We start from the raw sequence: 20,852 nt of genomic DNA on the forward strand, positions 1-20,852 counted from the left end.
GAAGACAGTCAATTTGTGTGCTTCAAAAAAGTCCTGTGCCTTCGTCTCACAATTAAAACCTCTCCTTGTACAATAATAATGCTCTCCTCTTACCCACTCTGGAATTTCAGCAGCATTTTGAAGCAGAGATAGAGATTTTTCCACCCTTGGAGTATTTCAGATACTTCAAAAAATCACAGCTAGCCAAGAAGCTGTCTAGACTCCAAATATGCTCCGTTTCAAAATATGAGTCCTTCATTCCCAAATACATTTTTTTTAAATCTCTCGTTTTATTCTCCTCTTCCAGGATGCTGCTGACTACATGTCAGATGGAAATTAAAAACAAAAAAGAAGCTTATAAAGGAAGTTTCCTTTCTTTATACCAGCCTGCAGAAAGTCAGATGTAGAATAATTGCTAATAAAACAAAAATAACCTGGAATGTATCAATTCAAAGGAGGTCTTGACAAACATTGGAAGAACAAAATTTTTAAATCAAACACAAATTATTATAGACTCCATTATTTTCAGTCTCCACAAAATCAATTACAAACATACCAAATTAAAACAAATTGTCCAAGGCAATACTGCCCACCTAGGATTGCCTGTCGATAGTCAGATACTTTGTATTGTTGCAAATGGCCCTCTCTATACTTCCTGGGCTTTTATTTGTTTTTAAATAACCTTCAACCTACAACTTGAGGCTGTCTCTTTGTACTGAAGGTGGGGAAAAAAATTAATTAAATTTCCAGTTAAACCACAAAATGCTCAAAATGAGCTTTGTAACTGAGAACACACTGATGCAGAGATAGCTGGAAACATTCGACTTTTTTTCTTTTAATAGCATGTTGTCTTGAAACTCCTCTAAACAGAATAATTTCCATTCCCAAGAAAGGTTGATTCAGTGAAAGATCCACAAACGGTGGTTAATAAAACCTACAAAGCATTTGGAAAGATCAGTTTTTCTTTCCATCCACAACTGAAACCAATCACAAACAAGTTATTCCATCCTTAAATTTCTGTTGTTAATCTAACAGGGATGCTTCTGTCCAACACCAAACAGTTAATGAAAGCGTTAGGAGTCTGAAAAGCGATCTGCCGCCATACAGCAATCTCCCTTGTTGCCAGACTCTGGCACAATGCCTTTGCATTGACCTCTACAGCTTCCTCTTCCAATGTACACTGCAGTCACATGGTCTCCTCAGCCCAGCTCCATGCTACAGCTAATCTTACACAGACACCACTCTAACCTCAGCTGGCAGCTTCTCAACATTAACGGCTTCTAATTTGGATAGAGAGCTCAAGTTTTTAAGCTTTTCCACAACAAAATGTCCGCGATGAAAGGAAACTAGAAACAACACCTACTCTGCTTCCTTCAGTTACAGTTCTAGTCTCTGCCTTAAGCATTCTGGGCCGGAGCAGGTAACGTGAATGTAGGAACGCACTTTCAAGTAGGACATAGAGAATCTCGTCAGAGTTACACACACCCCCAATACAAGCACAAACAATTAATCAAGCTTTGTTTCTTCACAAGTGCTGCAATTTCCAGTCCCTGCAGACTCAACTTTATCTCACTACACACCCCTGGTTGGGTTTTTAAAATATGCAGCTGCTTGTAATCTAGGGTGTTGTTTTTTTTTAAAAGCCTCCCTTTCCCTGCTAGAGTTTATTTTGTGCTCTCTCTAGTATCCTGAAACTGTTCAACAGTTAGTTGATGCACAATTATATTTTTCTTTCTGAAAAGATCTGAGGAAATGTAGTACCCATTGAGACAACATACAGAGACCCACAAACTCACAAGCAAACAGAACAACAAATACAGAAACAGCACTGATGGAGAAAACCCCTTAGGCAAACACAGGAACAACATATAGACAGATTCAAAGCAAACACAGATACTATGTTCAGACACACAAATCCACATTCACAGCTTCAAGACCACCAGCAACACGAGACACTCACATGCAGAGATACAATGGAAGAAACAGACCAACACTGAGTTACAAACACACTTGAAAACAGAGAGATGCAGAGGCACATGCAGAGAAACTCAGGAGGCAGACTCACAAGCAAACACACACACATAAGTCCATTACCCTGAGCTCAGTTCCTTCCTTTTCTCTCGTTATAAGTACAGCACAGCACACGGCTCTATTCCCTCTGGCATTACAAGGACTCCCCTGCCACTAAGCTCAGCCCATAAACCACTCCCAAACCCCAGCAGATGCTTCTGTTTTTGTTCGGGCCAATGAGAAAAGTATAGCTCGCTCTTCCTTCCTCCCAGGAGCAAACCCCGGCTGGTTGAAATCCCTAAGCCTGAAACCGAATACCACAAAATCATGAGCCAACTACAAGTGCCAAACCAAAGCGCAGAAGCAGGCTACAGCTTTCTGTTTATTTGTTGGATTTTTTTTTTTAAAACAAGCAGTGGCTGGTGCTCTGTGTTCTGTGAGGCACAAGGTAGTCGTGAGGGGGAGATAAGAGAGGCAGTTGGTTTATTTGTTAATAGTACTGTCTTTCCTAAACGAGGTAGCTCACACACACAGTCCATTAACAATTCCACTGATACTTCCAAGGGAGCTGACTCTTGCGGCCAAAGCTCATGGTGGATCCTAAACACACAGCTCCTGACATCTCCCCTTGTTACTGTAGCCTTTACTTAGTGCATCTGAAAATGTGACATGGAAGAAAACAACAGGAAACAATAGGCACCTTTAGGAGAATCCTCAATAACTGCCTGACCCACTGAGTGACACTAAACTCCCTACAAAAAAGCAGTACTTGTGGCACCCTAGAGACTAACAAATTTATTTGAGCATAAGCTTTCGTGAGCTACAGCTCACTTCCGATGAAGTACTTCTTTTCTTTTTGCGGATACAGACTAACATGGCTGCTACTCTGAAACTAAACTCCCTGTAACTGAAAGCCACAAATTACACCACAAGACAAAAGAAACCATTGTCACCTAGGAGACATGGGGCCAGCACATCCAGACCCTTTTGCTTTCCTGTACTCCACCCCACCCTCAACACCAGTGCACTTAAAGGCCCCACATGGCAGTGGCTATCCCTGTGCCTGAAGAGAGCAGCTACACAGCTCCCTCAAGGCTCTCACAGCACAGCTTCAAGTTCCGCGAAGCTGAATTCTTCATGTACTGCAGCCACCTTTCCCTTCAATTGGGCCAAAGTAGACATTAGTTTGTAAGTAGGACATAAAGTTCAGGCTGCACAGTGGTTCTAAGAAGCAGGAAGGGAGAACTGAACCCAGCTCACCAGCACACTTAGCACTCAGGAAATCTAGCTATTAGTGTCTCTCCTGCATGACATGATATTTTGCATACCATCTCCTCACCACCACCACCCTGCGCAGTGAATAAGGGATCCCACCAGGAAACCTAACCAGACACTCCCACATGGTAGGATGCATGCACACCTCCTGCTGGGCAGGATGTGCAAGATCAGTAACATTTACCATTATCAGGACAGTGGGCCACCCAGGACATTATTTTCAATAGACATTAATTCTCTTTCCTATCATACTACACAAGTCAGGAATAGAGCAGCTAGATCCACCGTAACCAGCTTTTCCTATAGAAGACAACCCAGCTTCCTTCTAAATCCGATTAAAACAAAGCACCACTTACAGCAAGACCATTAATAATTAGGAGGTTCCACACTTCATAGCTTCTGAAGGTTGTTCACTGCAGACACCAGCGTCTCCTTGCACCCCTTCATTGCACCCCACAAGCTCCCTGTCTACCACCCTCCCATTCCACTCTATTTCAGGAATTCCCTGCAACTCTCCCCTTCACCCCTCCTTCATGCCTGGGGCTGTGTCCCCCCTGTCCCCAAAGCCAAGGTCTCTGTGTGGGTTCCACATACCCCTCTCTCCCCATACCAGAGTCCCTCAACCCCCCACCCCCTTCGTCAGGAGTTCTGTGTACCCCTATTCCCTCCCCCGACCAAGGTCCTGCAATCTCCCCCACCCCAGGGCCTGTGCGCATGCCGCCCCTTCCTTCCCCCATTACAATTTGTCTGGAAAATTAGTCATTCAGGCTATCAACATGTTAAACTAATTTGGGAGGATTGGCAGAGATAAGATGGTGGTACTGTCATATTGGAAAGTGATAACGGGTGCTATCAACAAGTTGTTTGATTACAGACAATTGCAGATGTGCTGGAAGCTGTGGCTGTGCTAACAAGATGGCAGGAGATCCATGTGTCCCCCATTTTCTCCCTTTCGGTGTTCCCCAAAATCAATAGCCACCAACACCTAGAACATTCTCTATAATTTTGGAATTGATCAAATGTGGCATTCAAAAGTTATCACATAAGAGACAGATAAATGCCATCAAGTTGAGAGTGTGGCCTGACGAGCCTGGCCAATTATTCATTAAGTATGGTATACACACAAGGTACTTTAATGACAGGTTTCAGAGTAGCAGCCGTGTTAGTCTGTATTCGCAAAAAGAAAAGGAGTACTTGTGGCACCTTAGAGACTAACAAATTTATTTGAGCATAAGCTTTCGTGAGCTACAGCTCACTTCATCGGATGTATTCAGTGGAAAACACAGTGAGGAGATTTATATACACAAAGAACATGAAAAAATGGGTGTTATCGTACACACTGTAAGGAGAGTGATCACTTAAGATGAGCTATTACCATCAGGAGAGCGGGGGGGGGGAGAAAACCTTTTGTAGTGCCACTAGTACTCCTTTTCTTTTTGCACAGTAACACAGCTGCTACTCTGAAACCTGTCATCATGCAAGGCACTGCATTTAGCCGTATGGAGTGGAAATCGATCAACTTCATGAAAAAACTCGTACAGATACAGACAGACATCATCTTCCTTTCCAAATGCAAACAGATGGACATTGTACCAAAAGGACTGAAGGTAAAAAATCCATTACAATCTACATACCATACATAAATTGGTTAGTCTCTAAGGTGCCACTAGTACGCCTTTTCTTTATACCATACAGACTATGCTGACAGCTTGTGCCACACGCTCTCAAAGAAACTGCGGAACCACCTGATCAACATCCTGTACAGCAAACAGGGAAAGATTAAGAATGAGCTCTCAAAACTGGATACTCTCATAAAAAAACAACCTTCCACACAAACTTCCTCGTGGCTGGACTTTACAAAAACTAGACAAGCCATTTACAACACACACTTTGCTTCTCTACAAAAGAAAAAGGACATTAAACTACTACGTGCCACAAGAGGCCACAGCAATGGTTCCCTTAACCCACCCAGCAATATTGTCAATCTATCCAACTATACTCTTAGCCCAGCAGAAGAATCTGTCCTATCTCGGGGCCTCTCCTTCTGCCCCTCCACCCCCACGAACATGATACAGTTCTGTGGTGACCTAGAATCCTATTTTCGACGTCTCCGACTCAAGGAATATTTCCAACACACCTCTGAACAACATACTAATCCACAGGGACCTTCCTACCAACACTAGAAAAAGAAGAATTCTAGGTGGACTCCTCCTAAAGGTCGAAACAACAGACTGGACTTCTATATAGAGTGCTTCCGCCGACGTGCACAGGCTGAAATTGTGGAAAAGCAGCATCACTTGCCCGATAACCTCAGCCGTGCAGAACACAATGCCATCCACAGCCTCAGAAACAACTCTGACATCATAATCAAAAAGGCTGACAAAGAAGATGCTGTCGTCATCATGAATAGGTTGGAATATGAACAAGAGGCTGCTAGGCAGCTCCCCAACACCACTTTCTACAAGCCATTACCCTCTGATCCCACTGCGGGTTACCAAAAGAAACTACACCATTTGCTCAAGAAACTCCCTGAAAAAGCACAAGAACAAATCCGCACAGACACACCCCTGGAACCCCGACCTGGGGTATTCTATCTGCTACCCAAGATCCATAAACCTGGAAATCCTGGATGCCCCATCATCTCAGGCATTGGCACCCTACAGCAGGATTGTCTGGCTATGTAGATTCCCTCCTCAGGCCCTATGCTACCAGCACTCCCAGCTATCTTCGAGACACCACTGACTTCCTGAGGAAACTACAATCCATCAGTGATCTTCCTGAAAACACCATCCTGGCCACTATGGATGTAGAAGTCCTTTACACCAACATTCCACACAAAGATGGACTACAAGCCATCAGGAACAGTATCCCCGATAATGTCACGGCAAACCTGGTGGCTGAACTTTGTGACTTTGTCCTCACCGATAACTATTTCACATTTGGGGACAATGTATACCTTCAAATCAGCGGCACTGCTATGGGTACCCTCATGGCCCCACAGTATGCCAACATTTTATGGCTGACTTAGAACAACGCTTCCTCAGCTCTCGTCCCCTAATGCCCCTACTCTACTTGCGCTATATTGATGACATCTTCATCATCTGGACCCATGGAAAAGAAGCCCTTGAGGAATTCCACCATGATTTCAACAATTTCCATCCCACCTCAGCCTGGACCAGTCCACACAAGAGATCCACTTCCTGGACACTATGGTGCTAATAAGCGATGGTCACATAAACACCACCCTATACCGGAAACCTACTGACCACTATTCCTACCTACATGCCTCCAGCTTTCATCCAGACCACACCACACCATCCATCGTCTACAGCCAAGCTCTACGATACAACCACATTTGCTCCAACCCCTCAGACAGAGACAAACACCTACAAGATCTCTATCAAGCGTTCTTACAACTACAATACCCACCTGCTGAAGTGAAGAAACAAATTGACAAAGCCAGAAGAGTACCCAGAAGTCACCTACTACAGCACAGGCCCAACAAAGAAAATAACAGAATGCCACTAGCCATCACTCTCACAGATCTTGGGAGAAAGGCCAGTCCCTGCCTACAGATAGCCCCCCAACCTGAAGCAAATACTCATCTGCAACCACACACCACACAACAGAACCACTAACCCAGGAACCTATCCTTGCAACGAAGCCCATTCCCATTCCAGCACAAATCCAGGTCCTCCCCCCCCCAAAAAAAACCCACTCTCCTGTTGGTAATAAAAAGTAACCTATTTCCCCTTGTTTATTCCTTTCACACACACACACACACACACACACACTGTTCCCCAGACCTTCTTGTTAAACCCTGGATTTGTGCTGGAAATGGCCCACCTTGATTATCATACACATTGTAAGGAGAGTAGGAGTACTTGTGGCACCTTAGAGACTAACCAATTTATTTGAGCATGAGCTTTCGTGAGCTACAGCTCACTTCATCAGATGTTTACCGTGGAAACTGCAGCAGACTTTATATACACACAGAGAATATGAAACAATACCTCCTCCCACCCCACTACTACAGGACAGGCCTAACAAAGAAAATAACAGAACGCCACTAGCGGTCACCTTCAGCCCCCAACTAAAACCCCTCCAACGCATTATTAAGGATCTACAACCTATCCTAAAGGATGACCCAACACTCTCACAAGTCTTGGGAGACAGGCCAGTCCTTGCCTACAGACAGCCCCGCAACCTGAAGCAAATACTCACCAACAACCACATACCACACAACAGAACCACTAACCCAGGAACTTATCCTTGCAACAAAGCCCGTTGCCAATTGTGCCCACATATCTATTCAGGGGACACCATCACAGGGCCTAATAACATCAGCCACGCTATCAGAGGCTCGTTCACCTGCACATCCACCAATGTGATATATGCCATCATGTGCCAGCAATGCCCCTCTGCCATGTACATTGGTCAAACTGGACAGTCTCTACGTAAAAGAATAAATGGACACAAATCAGATGTCAAGAATTATAACATTCATAAACCAGTCGGAGAACACTTCAATCTCTCTGGTCACGCAATCACAGACATGAAGGTCGCTATCTTAAAACAAAAAAACTTCAAATCCAGACTCCAGCGAGAAACTGCTGAATTGGAATTCATTTGCAAATTGGATACTATTAATTTAGGCTTAAATAGAGACTGGGAGTGGCTAAGTCATTATGCAAGGTAGCCTGTTTCTTCTTGTTTTTTCCTACCCCCCCCCCCCCGATGTTCTGGTTTAACTTGGATTTAAACTTGGAGAGTGGTCAGTTTAGATGAGCTATTACCAGCAGGAGAGTGAGTTTGTGTGTGTATGGGGGTGGGGGGGATGTGAGAAAACCTTGATCTATGCAGGAAATAGCCCTACTTGATTATGTAAAGAGTTGTCACTTTGGATGGGCTAGCACCAGCAGGAGAGTGAATTTGTGTGGGGGGTGGAGGGTGAGAAAACCTGGATTTGTGCTGGAAATGGCCCACCTGTTGATCACTTTAGATAAGCTATTACCAGCAGGACAGTGGGGTGGGAGGAGGTATTGTTTCATATTCTCTGTGTGTATATAAAGTCTGCTGCAGTTTCCACGGTAAACATCTGATGAAGTGAGCTGTAGCTCACGAAAGCTCATGCTCAAATAAATTGGTTAGTCTCTAAGGTGCCACAAGTACTCCTTTTCTTTTTGCGAATACAGACTAACACGGCTGTTCCTCTGAAACCTGTAAGGAGAGTGATCACTTTAGATAAGCTATTACCAGCAGGAGAGTGGGGTGGGGGGAGAGAAAACCTTTTGTAGTGATAAACACCCATTTTTTCATGGTCTGTGTGTATAAAAACATCTTCTGTATTTTCCACAGTATGCATCCGATGAAGTGAGCTGTAGCTCACGAAAGCTTATGCTCAAATAAATTGGTTAGTTTCTAAGGTGCCACAAGTCCTCCTTTTCTTTTTGCGAATACAGACTAACACGGCTGTTACTCTGAAACCTGTCATAAGGAAAGCTGTTATTTATTCCATCTTTTGGGGGAGATTTAACACTGGCTTAATATTTCAGCTGTTTGTAAACTAGGGGTTTTTTCCCCCTTCATGGAAAATGTTTAGTTTTTGGTGAAAAATAGAAAACCCAAGTCAGAAATACTGCTGTAGTGCCTCATGGGAGGCGTAGCTCAGGTGCCTTATGCTCCCATTTGTTTCCAAAGGACAGGCTCTCTAGTCAATTACATCTCCCATGATGTTCCAGTCTCCCCTCTTGGTGAGGGGTGGGTTAATCAAGGCAGTTGCATAGCCATTGTGCATTAAAGGAGACAGAATCCAGCTTGGAGGCCAGCCCATCTCATGCCGACCATGCTCCCTCCCCAGCCCCTATGCTGGGCTAAAGGGGATGCACCAGCTATGATGGCTCTATGCTCACTGAGGATTCCCCTATGCCAGGTGGATTTCCAGCTAGGGAGCTACAAGCAGTTTTTGCCCTTGTCACATCACTTGAGTAGTGCAAAAGGAGGAGAGTGGGGCCAAGAATCTGACCCATAATATTTATACATTTCTTATATTAATAAAACACAGTCCTTACTCTCATAAAAGCTCTGAAAATCTTGCTTTTTTGCAAAGCATTCATTCATATTCTGAATTGTTATCTCCGGGGGCTCAAATATTGTCATCACACTGCTCAGAGGGCAGAGTCCTTCTTGGTTAATTATTCAGGTTTATTATTCAGAAAAATCTTCTTTAAAAAATAGTTAGGGTTTTGTTTGGTTTTAAATGTGGGTGTCAGTAGTGATGGAGCGTGCCAAACTGACAACCTTGGAAATCGAATTCCCCATGTAGCCACAAAAGGGGCAGCTGCAGCACAACCTTCCTATGCTGTCTACCCTGACCTGCAGGGGCCACCTCTATGGCACAAGAGTAGTTCTACTGACGTGTCCATACAACCCAGGGGCCTCTCTGCTGAAAACGTGACCAATGCAGGCAGATTGTGCCAACAGTTGGTAGTGTTTTCTGTGATGTGAACGGCACTAGAAGCTGGACTGAGACCTCCTAAACTCATTTAACATAAGCCACCGAACATGCATCACACTGTAACGACTTTCAAACTCTATTAACCTGGCCTGAATTTAAATCAATGAGCAAGAGAAAGAAAGACACTTTATCATTTAGCTATTCAGTCCCCCAACTACTTGTATCTTATTATTCTTTTAAATTAGAGGTGGTGTTTAGAAAATCTTTTATATTTTACTTTAGTTTTGATCTAATATGGCTGCCCAACTACTGCAGTTTGCTAGGTTCTCTCTCAGATATTAGTCATTTACTTATGGGCAAATAAGAACCTCACAACATAAAATTATTTTAAAAAGTTAATGGTACAAATCCAAGTGAAAGCCAGAGAGGTCTCCAAGTGCATTTTAATAACTGAACCAGCAGAGCAGATGGAGCATTCTCTAACTCCATTCCCAGCACAGAACTTTACACACAGTAGCCAAGACAGACATTTGTGTCTGGTGATACCATCTGTGTCTGCAAAACCACAATCACTGTCATTAGAGTGTGTTCTGTTTGTAAGGATCATTCTAATGGTGGGTATAGCATACAGCAAGCTCCCAGTATTACGACCACACTTAAGGACAGGACCAGAGTGGAACAGTCCCATTTCTAGACTCCAGAAGTCAGGAATGCACAGGATAAACACCAGTGTTTTTCTAAAATTAAGGAGCAGCATCACGCAGATACCAGCACTGACATGGATTGTTCAGTCCTCATCATCTTGCATCTCAACTACTGTAATCCATTCCTGTATGGTCCTGATGCCAGTCACACTGACCCCCATCATGCCCCTTCAAAAAGCTGCTGCTAGTTTGTCACTGCAATTACATCACTTCCACCTTTGTGACCCTCCATAGGCTTCCCATCTGCATCTCCACCCTGTTTGTCTGTTTTGTCTGTCTGCTGCATCATGTCTGGCATGTAGACTGAGACTCTCCTGGGCACAGACTGTCTTTTTATTTCTTATCTGTACAGTCTCAATGGAGCCCTGAACCTTGATTGGATTCTTAGCCACTACTATAATACAAATAAATGTAAGGGTGGCATGGTCTAATGGCTAGAGTAGGAGACCGGGAGACAGAGTGCCTGGATTTTATTTGATCATCTGCCACTCACTCACTGCGTGACCTTAGTCAAGTCCCTTGAAGTTAGAAACCAAATTCATATTTAGGCACCTAAACAAACTGTTTCATTTTATTAAAGTGCAGAGCACCTTCAACTCCCACCAAAGTCAATGAGAATTGAGGGTGCTAAGCACCTCACAGGATTAGGCTTGTGCAGAATGCTTGGATAAGAACCTTTCCTAGCCCTTGGGCTTTCACCTTCCCCAAGTGTTTAATGTCACTACGTAGTGAAATAAATGCTGCACTTCACTTTTTAACTGTACATCCTTGTTGTATGTTAATTACCATCTGGTAACTCAGAACAAACTGGCTTTCACTTTGAAAATATGCTAGTTACTATGAGAAATTTGGACACATTCAATAGAGGAGAGTGCAATAAACATTGTGGTAAGCAGTGGAATACACAAAGAATGAAACTCCATTGGTACAGAAGTAAAACTGGAGTCAGAGGTAGCAAAAATAGGAGTTCAGAGAAAGGTGATGAAAATGTTCAGAGACAGAAAAAGAATTTAATATGAAGAGTCTGAAAACAGTGAGATTGTTTAGCTTAGAGATGAGACATATAAAAATGAACATGACAGATGTGTATAACATGAATGAGTATATAGAGAAGATATGAGCACCTGATCCTATTTACCCACTCATAATACCAGAACAAGTGAAAGGCAGTTTATATTTAAAACAGATAGAAGAAAATATTTAAATTTTAAAAAACATAATTAAGCAGTGAAACGAAGTATGACTAGATATCATTGAGGTCAAGAGGTTAGTAGGATTTTAAAAAAAGCACTGGAAATTTATATGAATAATGAGACCATCCACACTTATACTACATAGGATAAAACTTGGGGATACGTTCTCTTAGGTCTCACAGCATAAAACAACTCTTCCTAACCCCTGTCAGTTAGGACTGATAAAGTAAGTTTCTATTTCATAAAAGCCTGATCCAGAGTCCTTCGAAGTCAATAGAAAGAACCCCACTAACTATAAAGGGCTTTGGATCAGGTCCTAATTGTCCAGTATGGAATTCTAGCATGGAAGCATCTGGTACAGAGTCAGTGGTAGAGACAGGGCACCATATGAGATAGATCTGTGTTCTGACCTGCATGGGAATTCTTATATTCCAAAGAAAATTCTCCCATGCAACTTTCTGATGAAAGATTTTAAAATTTAATTTAAGGGGGGAAACGTATTAAGCATTTTCCCCATAGAAAACAATCCCCCAGTCTTGATACAGAACCCAACAGTAATGTTCTTATTTCTGGCAGCTGAAATCACACATACTTCAGCAATTATTTTGCAGCCAACACAACAAAAACCAAAATAATTCTTAACAGCATTTAAGTGATAAAATAAATCAAATAATAGCAAAACCAAATTGTTCCTGAATATAGATTCCAAGGTTCATAGATATTTACTGTGATTCTCTTTAGCTATTTCTGGCATTAGAAATAATCACAAGAAACTGGATGGAAAGGTTTGATTGTACTCATTTGAATTGAAATAAACAGCTCCTCAAATCAAGAAGACACGATTAGTGAAAACTTCACACAGGTAAGAGAAAGTTGATTCACCACCAAATAACGATTGCATAATATCAAACAAAGTTCATTAACCCTAAGATCCCTGGATTTTTCAGGATGCCAACAAAATGAGTGCTGTGGCAGATATGTACATACGTCTTCAGCACCCGAAGGATACCTGCAGACTTGTGTTATTATATAAAGAGCATTTACAGAATGTCTTCTATCTTCAAAGCACTTTGCAAACATTAATTTATTCCTCTGCAAGGTAGGTAAATATTATTCTGATTTTACAAATGGGGAAACAGAGGTAGAGAGAAGGTAACACCAAAGATTGGGATTTTCAAAGCAGTCTATGGGATTTAGCCACTTCTCCAATTTAAAACATTTTAAATGGGAAAAGTATCTAAATTCCTTACACTATTTTGAAAATCTCAATCACAGTTTTCAAACTTGAGTGCCTAAAGTTAGCAACTGAAATACATCAAATGTGAGTCTCCTCTGCTTGGCACATTTGAAAATTGGGACGTTTAATTAAATGCTTAAATGAGATTTTAGTTTCCTAACTTTAGGCACTACAGTTTAGAATTTGGTCCTAAGTGATTTGCAAAACCTCATGGATTGGTTTAATAGCAGAGCTGGGATTAGAACTCAGTAATTCCTGGCTGTCAGTAGCATGTTTTACATAGTGCAGAAGTTTGTCCAATAAAAGATATTACCTCACCCACTTTGTCTCTTTAGTACCACGTTTAACATTTAGAACATGCCTCTAAAACAGAAATAGGCAGCCAATACAAAACCTACTTTAAAAGTTCAGCACTACGTAATATTCATTCACTCGAAGGGTCACTAGCTGTTTCTGTTATTAACGCTAGCCTATGTCTCACTTAGCATACTAAATCCTATGAAATTTGCCATGTGTGTTTTCAGGCCCCAAATCTTTTTTTCCCCTCCATTACATGAAAAACAGTTTCAAAGGAAACATCCAAACTGGGGTAAACTATCAAATACTGGAGTGAAAGCTTCATTCCAGTCACTCATCAGAGATTTCCTTAATTTTTCTCTGTTTTGGCTAGTTACCACACACCCCAGCTCCTCTCCTCTTAGTGACATCATGATAAGAGGCAGTGATGCCGTAAGTTTATCCACATAATAGGTATAAGACAGGCAGAGACAGTGCAAGTTTCTCTCATACTACCTCTCAAATATGCCTCAATTAGGACCTCTGAAGTGAGAAAGTTCAGTCTCTGTAGCCTATTATATCTTTGGCTTCTCTGTTGAGAATGCCAGCAAGAAAGTCAATTAGCACCAACTAAAGTGATGGAATTTTCAATGGGGACACCTACCCATTAGGAAATGGACTGAGATGCACAAGCTCATTTCACCAAACAGTCCTCAGTCTGTTACAACTTTTGGCCATTAATCACCAGGGATGGTTTTGAACCATCAGCCTAGAGGTGAAAGGCTCAATTCTTCCCTCTGACCTTTTTGCTGTCCTAAGAAGTGATTTATTACAACAATTCTTTTACCAACAAGATCCAGTATTCCAGATCAGAGCTAGCCTGCCATTCTCAGGGCAGGGCAGGACAAGTGGCTATTCTCGTCTAAAATATTAAAGAAAAAATTCAAGGTTTTTAAAATATTTATTATTTGCATTTAGTGAATCCCAAACTTTACATTGAGCATTTGATGTAGTATTTTAGAATGAAAGACAGAATGTATCCACAGTTATAAAACCAATGACAAGCCATAAGAACATGAGAGATCCATTATAAAGTTCCCAAATACAAAATCTCCTTCAAAGCTGTAGAAGACCACTAATATTACACAGATCAAGCAGGTTAGTCAAGCTAGCATCCATCCTTGCTCACTGAACAAATCAATACTTCCTCAGCTACCAGCATGTGAGTTCAAACAGGAATTAACCAGGGAGGTCAAGATTAGAATTTTTTAGAAACTATAAGAAACTTACTTTTTCACTTTTGGATACTTCATCTCCGAAATAGCATTCGTGGCATCGGTCTGCCTCTCCTTCAAATGCTGCGGCCACATATTATCCACCCAATCGACTAAGTCCACCTAAAATCCCCACCAGAACCAATGGTTAGTCAGTAAACATGTGGTGGGATGTACTCCCAGCAGTCAAAGCTGGAACAGTAATTGGCAACAATGGCAGATTGGCAGTTTGCATATGCTCAGAGATGGTGAAATCTTCCTTAATAAAACTCACTGTTTCAATCAGAAACCCAAACCTGTGAGGGGTTGAGCACTCTAACTCCCCACTAAATCCTACAAACATTCAAATCAAAGAGAGTTATGCCACTGAATTCAAGGGGCACAGATTCTGACTCAATGGCACTTGAGTGCACTTCTGGGATTGGACCATTGCTGGTGTGGGATCACCACAGTGCCAGTATTCAACTGCATATGTGTAGATTGTATCCCAGAAATTGTGATCATGCACATCAAAACCACAATTTTAAAAAATTGAATTATTCTGATATTGTATGTTTTCAAGGAACATTACCCTGGTGATCTGGCCAAATTCCACCATGAGTAATTACATTACTGCCTACCTAACATTTCCTTGGATAACACTTGGATACAGAATTCTTCAAAGTCCTTGTCTCAAGGCCAAATATTTTCAAAAGTGTGGGCAAGAGCAAATACTGGGAGCTGAGCAAAACAGAGTGAGAGAGAACTGGATAGAGATGAAGGGAAGGATATGGAGAGTGGAGATAGCTTCATGGATTACTGAAATAACTGTTGCTTTGGGTGTCATAGGGAATGGGATCAAATCCCAGCATGGAATGTGAAGCAGGGATAAATCTCTGGTTCATTGTTTTCTGACCTGTGTTATGCAGAAGGTCAGACTAGATAATCATAATGGCCCATTGGACCTTAACCTCTATTAAATGGGTGAGGCACACAAACCAGGTTTCGAAAAAGGGAGGGCAAAAGAGAGGGTCAAGCACAAGACAGAGGTTGTAGTACAGCATTTGGCCTCAGTGGAGCAAAAGACAACTCAAGGAAAGGAGGCAATATGTAAAAGAATTTCAAACTCAGAAGTGTCATTCTTACCATCCTAAGAAGATCAGTAAGCCTCAGAGGACTTTACAAGACCTAACTGAGGCACAGGTCACAAAATGATACAGGTTCACCTCTGAAGCCATCCAGCAACTTTGTAATGAGCTGCTGTAATGGGAGCTAGAGAGGCCAACCCAGAGGAGCCATCTCCTCTCAATCCCAGTAGAGGTCAGTGCTGTATCCAGCATCCTTACTTGTGCGTCCTTTCAAAGGACCTTCAAGGATGCTACTGGTATCAGCCAGTCCCCTGCCTCTGTGTCCCTAGAGGACTTCCAGAATGGTATGATCTGCAGGATCAGCTTCCCAATAGAGAGGCAGACCCAACACCCAATTTTGCAAGAATTTTATGTGCTAGTGAACTTCCCATCTCTACCAGGTATTGTAGATAGCATACCCAACCCTCAGAGGGAGCCAATGGGAGATAATTCAGCCCACAGAAATAGCAAACATACCAATTCCATGAATACCATGGCCATGTGTGACACAGAACTGGTGTTCACAGGTAGTGGCTAGATATCTGAGATCCTCATACAATTCCTGCATCCGGATATTGCTATCCATGGCATTCACCTGATTTGCAATCTGAACCCACAGCCTCTGTTTTATGTGGGCAGAGAGCATGCTGGAGCACACACATAACCCTCAACCTCCAGGGAATTAATTCTATAACAATGGTGTCAATTAGGGCATGCGTACACAGCATTTTGGAGTGACCCTCTCAGACCGGAGTGACAAACTTGGGTTAGGAGGATTCATGCCAATGCTCTAAAAATAACTGTATAAATAGTGCTTTGAAATTGCAGCTTGGGCCAGAGTGCGGACTCTGAAGCCCACCCCTTCCCTAGGCTTCAGTCCTGCTGTCAATAACAACAGCAACCTGCTTGGGTAAAGACAGATGTCCTAAGTACTGGAGTTGATGGAAGTTGCAGCTATTTGAGCTAGGCCTGTCGATTAATCGCAGTTAACTCACGCAATTAACTAAAAAAAATTAATTGTGATTAAAAAAATTAATCGTGACTAATCTCAGTTTTAATCGCACTGTTAAACAATAGAATACCAACTGAAATTTATTAAATATTTTGCATGTTTTTCTACATGTTCATATATATTGTATTCTGTGTTGTAATTGAAATCAAAGTATATTATTTTATTACAAATATTTGCACTGTAAAAATGATAAACAAAAGAAATACTATTTTTCAATTCACCTCATACAAGTACTGTAGTGCAAGCTCTTTGTCGTGAAAGTGCAACTTGCAAATGTAGATTTTTTTTTTGTTACCTAACTGCACTTTACAATATTCCCTGACTTTACAATGTCACCTGAAAGTGAGAATAGGTATTTGCATGGTACTTTTGTAGCCAGATTGCAAGGTACTTACATGCCAGATATGCTAAACATTCGTATGCCCCTTCATGCATCGGTCATCATTCCAAAGGACATGCTTCCATGCTGATGACGCTCGTTAAAAAAATAATGCGTTAATTAAATTTGTGACTGAACTCCTTGGGGGAGAATCATATGTTCCCTGCTCTGTTTCACCCGCCATGTAATTCATGTTATAGCAGTCTCGGATGATGACCCAGCACATGTTGTTCATTTTGAGAACACTTTCACTGCAGATTTGACAAAACACAAAGAAGGTACCAACATGCGATTTCTAAAGATAGCTAAAGCACTCGACCCAAGGTTTAAGAACCTGAAGTGCCTTCCAAAATCTGAGAGGGATGAAGTGTGGAGTATGCTTTCAGAAGTCTTAAAAGAGCAACACTCCGATGCGGAAACTACAGAACCCAACCACCAAAAAAGAAAATCAACCTTTTGCTGGTGGCTTCTGACTCAGATAATGAAAATGAACATGCATCAGTCTGCACAGCTTTGGATTGTTATCGAGCAGAACCCATCATCAGCATGGATGCACGTCTCCTGGAATGGTGGTTGAAGCATGAAGGGACATAAGAATCTTTAGCGCATCTGGCACATAAATATCTTGCAACACCAGCTACAACAGTGCCAGGAGAACGCCTGTTCTCTCTTTCAGGTGATATTGTACACAAGAAGCGGCAAGCATTATCTCCTGCAAATGTAAACAAACTTGTTTGTCTGAGCGACTGACTGAACAAGAGGTAGGACTGAGTGGACTTGCAGGCTCTAAAATTTTACATTTTTTTTTAATGCAGTTTGGTTTTTCTACATAATTCTACATTTGCAAGTTCAGCTTTCATGATAAAGAGATTGCACTACTGTACTTGTATTAGGTGAATTGAAAAATACTATTTCTTTTGTTTTCTTACACTGCAAATTCTTGTAATCAAAAATAAAGTGAGCATGGTATACTTTGTATTCTGTGTTGTAATTGAAATCAATATATTTGAAAATGTAGAAAACATCCAAAAATATTTAAATAAATGATATTCTATTTTTGTTTAACAGTACAATTAATCGCAATTCATTTTTTTAAATCACTTGACAGCCCTAATTTGAGCATCTTCCTGGATCAGGCCCCGCGTAAGGGATGTGGGATTTGTGTCCTGTGTACACAGAGCGTGTGAATCTGTAAAGTAGCTGCGTGATTGTGAAGAGGCTAAAAATAAACAACAAAATAACAGGACCCCTTACCACATTGGGGCGCTTGACAATGTTCTCCAGCTTTGTGTGACTAAACTCCAGGCTGATGACATTGTAGAGCTTCTCACGTTCAGCCTCTGGTGTTTCATAGTATCTCACAAACTGAGACATGCTCATCTCAATTCCCTTTTGCGTGTTCACATCCATCACATCCACAATCCGACGGCTTCCTGCAAACACACAGAACACTTTAAAAACATTTATTTTTGTTTTATTTTGAATTCATAAGTCCAGGGCAATCACAATTTGAGGCTCCTGGGGAATCCCAGTGTATCCCTGGCAACAGGCGAGAGGAACCCAAATCTTCCCACCCTCTGGTCTTAGACAGCACAAACTGAGACAGCAGAGAGGAAGGGCACCAGCCTGGGACTTGGAATACCAGATTCCAAGTCCCTGCTCCACCACAGACTTTCTGTGTGATTTTGGACAAGTAATTTAGTTTTTCTGTGGCTAAGTTCCCCATCTGTAAATTGGGGACAATATTACTTCCCTACCTCACATAGGTTGTTGTGAGGAAAAATACATCAACAATTGTGAGGAGCTGAGATACTATGGTAATGGGGGCCACATAAGTAGCTAAGATAGATAGATAGTCCTCTACATTTCTAAACATCCAAGATGCCTTTACTACACTGTGGTCAAAATTGTCCACAAAGAGAAAAATGCCATGTATGAGCCTGACCCTGTGAGGTACTGAGCATCACCTCTGGGATTCTGAATGCTCTAAAAAATTCCTACTTGACCTCCCAGGGGGCGCACTAAGCACTTTGGGTCTTCTGTTTGGCTCACTGGATACAAGCTTATTTTCAGCTCCTCAAGTGGCATATGCACAAGTCCCATTAGCTCCAGAATGCTGAACAGCAGTTTCAGCAGTCTTCGGTTTCATACAGTCCTCTTTGGCCACTAGGAGGTTTCATCTCTCCCAAAAGTTATAAGAGTCTAATTAGCAGCTCATTTGTCTTTGAGAGAGAGCGAACTCAAGAGAGACATGCCTCATTTCCAAGAAAGGATTTCAAAAAATAAACTCATCCCTTTCCAAAAAACACCCTCCAATACAGTTTCCATACCTGAAGAAATAATTCTAAATAAAATGCATTAAAACTAAATGGAAGGTTTGCAAATGCCATCAGAGAAACTCATTAATAACTACAGCACCAGGCCCACTGTGTGCTTGGGAGCAATATTTCAGCAAGAATGACAGTTTTAACTGTATGACTTTATTAAAAACATCCTTTGGCACTGATACCACTGACAGACATGATCATGATTCTGGAAAGGAACCCAAGTCCATAAAGTTTCATAGCCAAAGAGAAAGATGTATAGCATGTATTTCTGGGTCAGTCCCAGTAGCCCTGCAGTTAGCGCTCTTTGCCAGCATGTTGAGTGACCAAGATTCAACTCCTCGATCTGGTCTCAGGAATCCAAGTTCTAGTGTTACTGCCCTTTGGGGGGCAGGGGGGAAGTTAGTGTCATTTAGTCTCTATCATGTGAATAAATGTGTAAATTATTTAATATTTCCATATTTAAAATAATTTGCATATAATCAAATTTCACTTTAGAAAAAATTAGTGTGGATTTAGTGCTAGTGAAGGTGTAGACAAACACATCTAGCAGCTCTCCACTGTTGTGTGCAACTGTCAAGCTGATCATGCCAACTACATCCTCCATATGCACTCTGACTAAAAGTAGACATAAGATATTGGATGTCCCAGGCCTGTGGGGAGAAAAGGCTGAGCAAGCACAGCTACGGACATCTATGAGCAGATTGCATGGAGGATGCAGGAGAAGAGGTATGACATGGACCAGTGGCAGTGCCGCATGAAAGTGAAGGAACTGCATCAGGCGTATCAGAAGGCCAGGGAGGCCAAAAGTTGATCCAGTACCGAGTCGCAGACCTACTGCTTTTACAAAGATCTGCATGACATACTTGGTGGAGACCCCACAACCACCTTGCAAACCAGCATGGATGCATCCAAGGATCCTGAGCCAAAAGTCCCTGGCATGAACAGCAAGGAGAAGGAGGTAGTGGAGAATGGGGGACATGCAATGTTTCTAACTAGGCCATGAGCTAGGACCCATTTGAGATTCCACCAGAGTCCAGTCAATTCCAGCAGTTGAGCATGGGTAAGCCCAATGCAGGGGAAGGAACCTCAGGTAAGTGTGTAATTGTACTTCCCATTACAATGACGTACTGATGGCAACCCCAACTAAAGAGGACACAGCTATCAACTTTTAATTAATTTACTTGAACTAGAAGAGGTAGCAGTACAACAAAGAGAGGTAACGTTGTTTGCTTTCCACCTCCCCATAGAGTTAGACAAGGGGGATCATGTGGAGCAATTTGGTTTTGTACACAGGGATGTCCATTGAATCCTCCTGAGAGATCTCTATGAAACTCTTGCAGAGGTACTCTGCAGTCCTCTCCCAAAGGTTTTTAGGGATGGTAGCCTTATTTCTTCCTCCATGCTAGGACTCTTTCCCACACCAGTCAGCATTAACTTCAGCAGGTGTCATTGCAGTAAACAGGCTAGCAACACATGGGCCCAGGCAGCTTTGGGACACCAGCAGCAGCAGCGCCTTTGTTACCCTCAGGAATGAGATATCAGCTAAAATCACCACTGCCTATGAAAATGGTGCCATTATTCAGTGCCATTGCCCTATACGCATAGTTTCATGCAACCAAGCAA

The 20,852-nt window shown here is 42.1% G+C and overlaps 1 protein-coding gene across 4 annotated transcripts in view; it reads right to left on the minus strand.

Moving 5' to 3' along the window:
- The window catches only part of KDM2B (lysine demethylase 2B), a 172,188-nt gene that overhangs the window by 102,073 nt on the left and 49,263 nt on the right, over window positions 1-20,852 (minus strand). For 2 of the 4 annotated variants that reach the window (XM_048820951.2, XM_075120054.1), the window contains exons 5-6: window positions 18,157-18,335; window positions 14,422-14,528 (exon numbers count right to left, since the gene is read on the minus strand). In XM_048820951.2, coding sequence (XP_048676908.1) covers window positions 14,422-14,528; window positions 18,157-18,335 — 286 coding nt within the window. Of the gene's footprint in view, window positions 1-93; window positions 426-2,073; window positions 2,178-14,421; window positions 14,529-18,156; window positions 18,336-20,852 lie in introns of those variants that run through there. The other 2 variants (XM_075120057.1, XM_075120055.1) reach the window with 2 other exon arrangements.

This window comes from Caretta caretta, chromosome 15, assembly GCF_965140235.1.
Source record: "Caretta caretta isolate rCarCar2 chromosome 15, rCarCar1.hap1, whole genome shotgun sequence".
Classification (NCBI taxonomy): Eukaryota; Metazoa; Chordata; order Testudines; family Cheloniidae; genus Caretta; species Caretta caretta.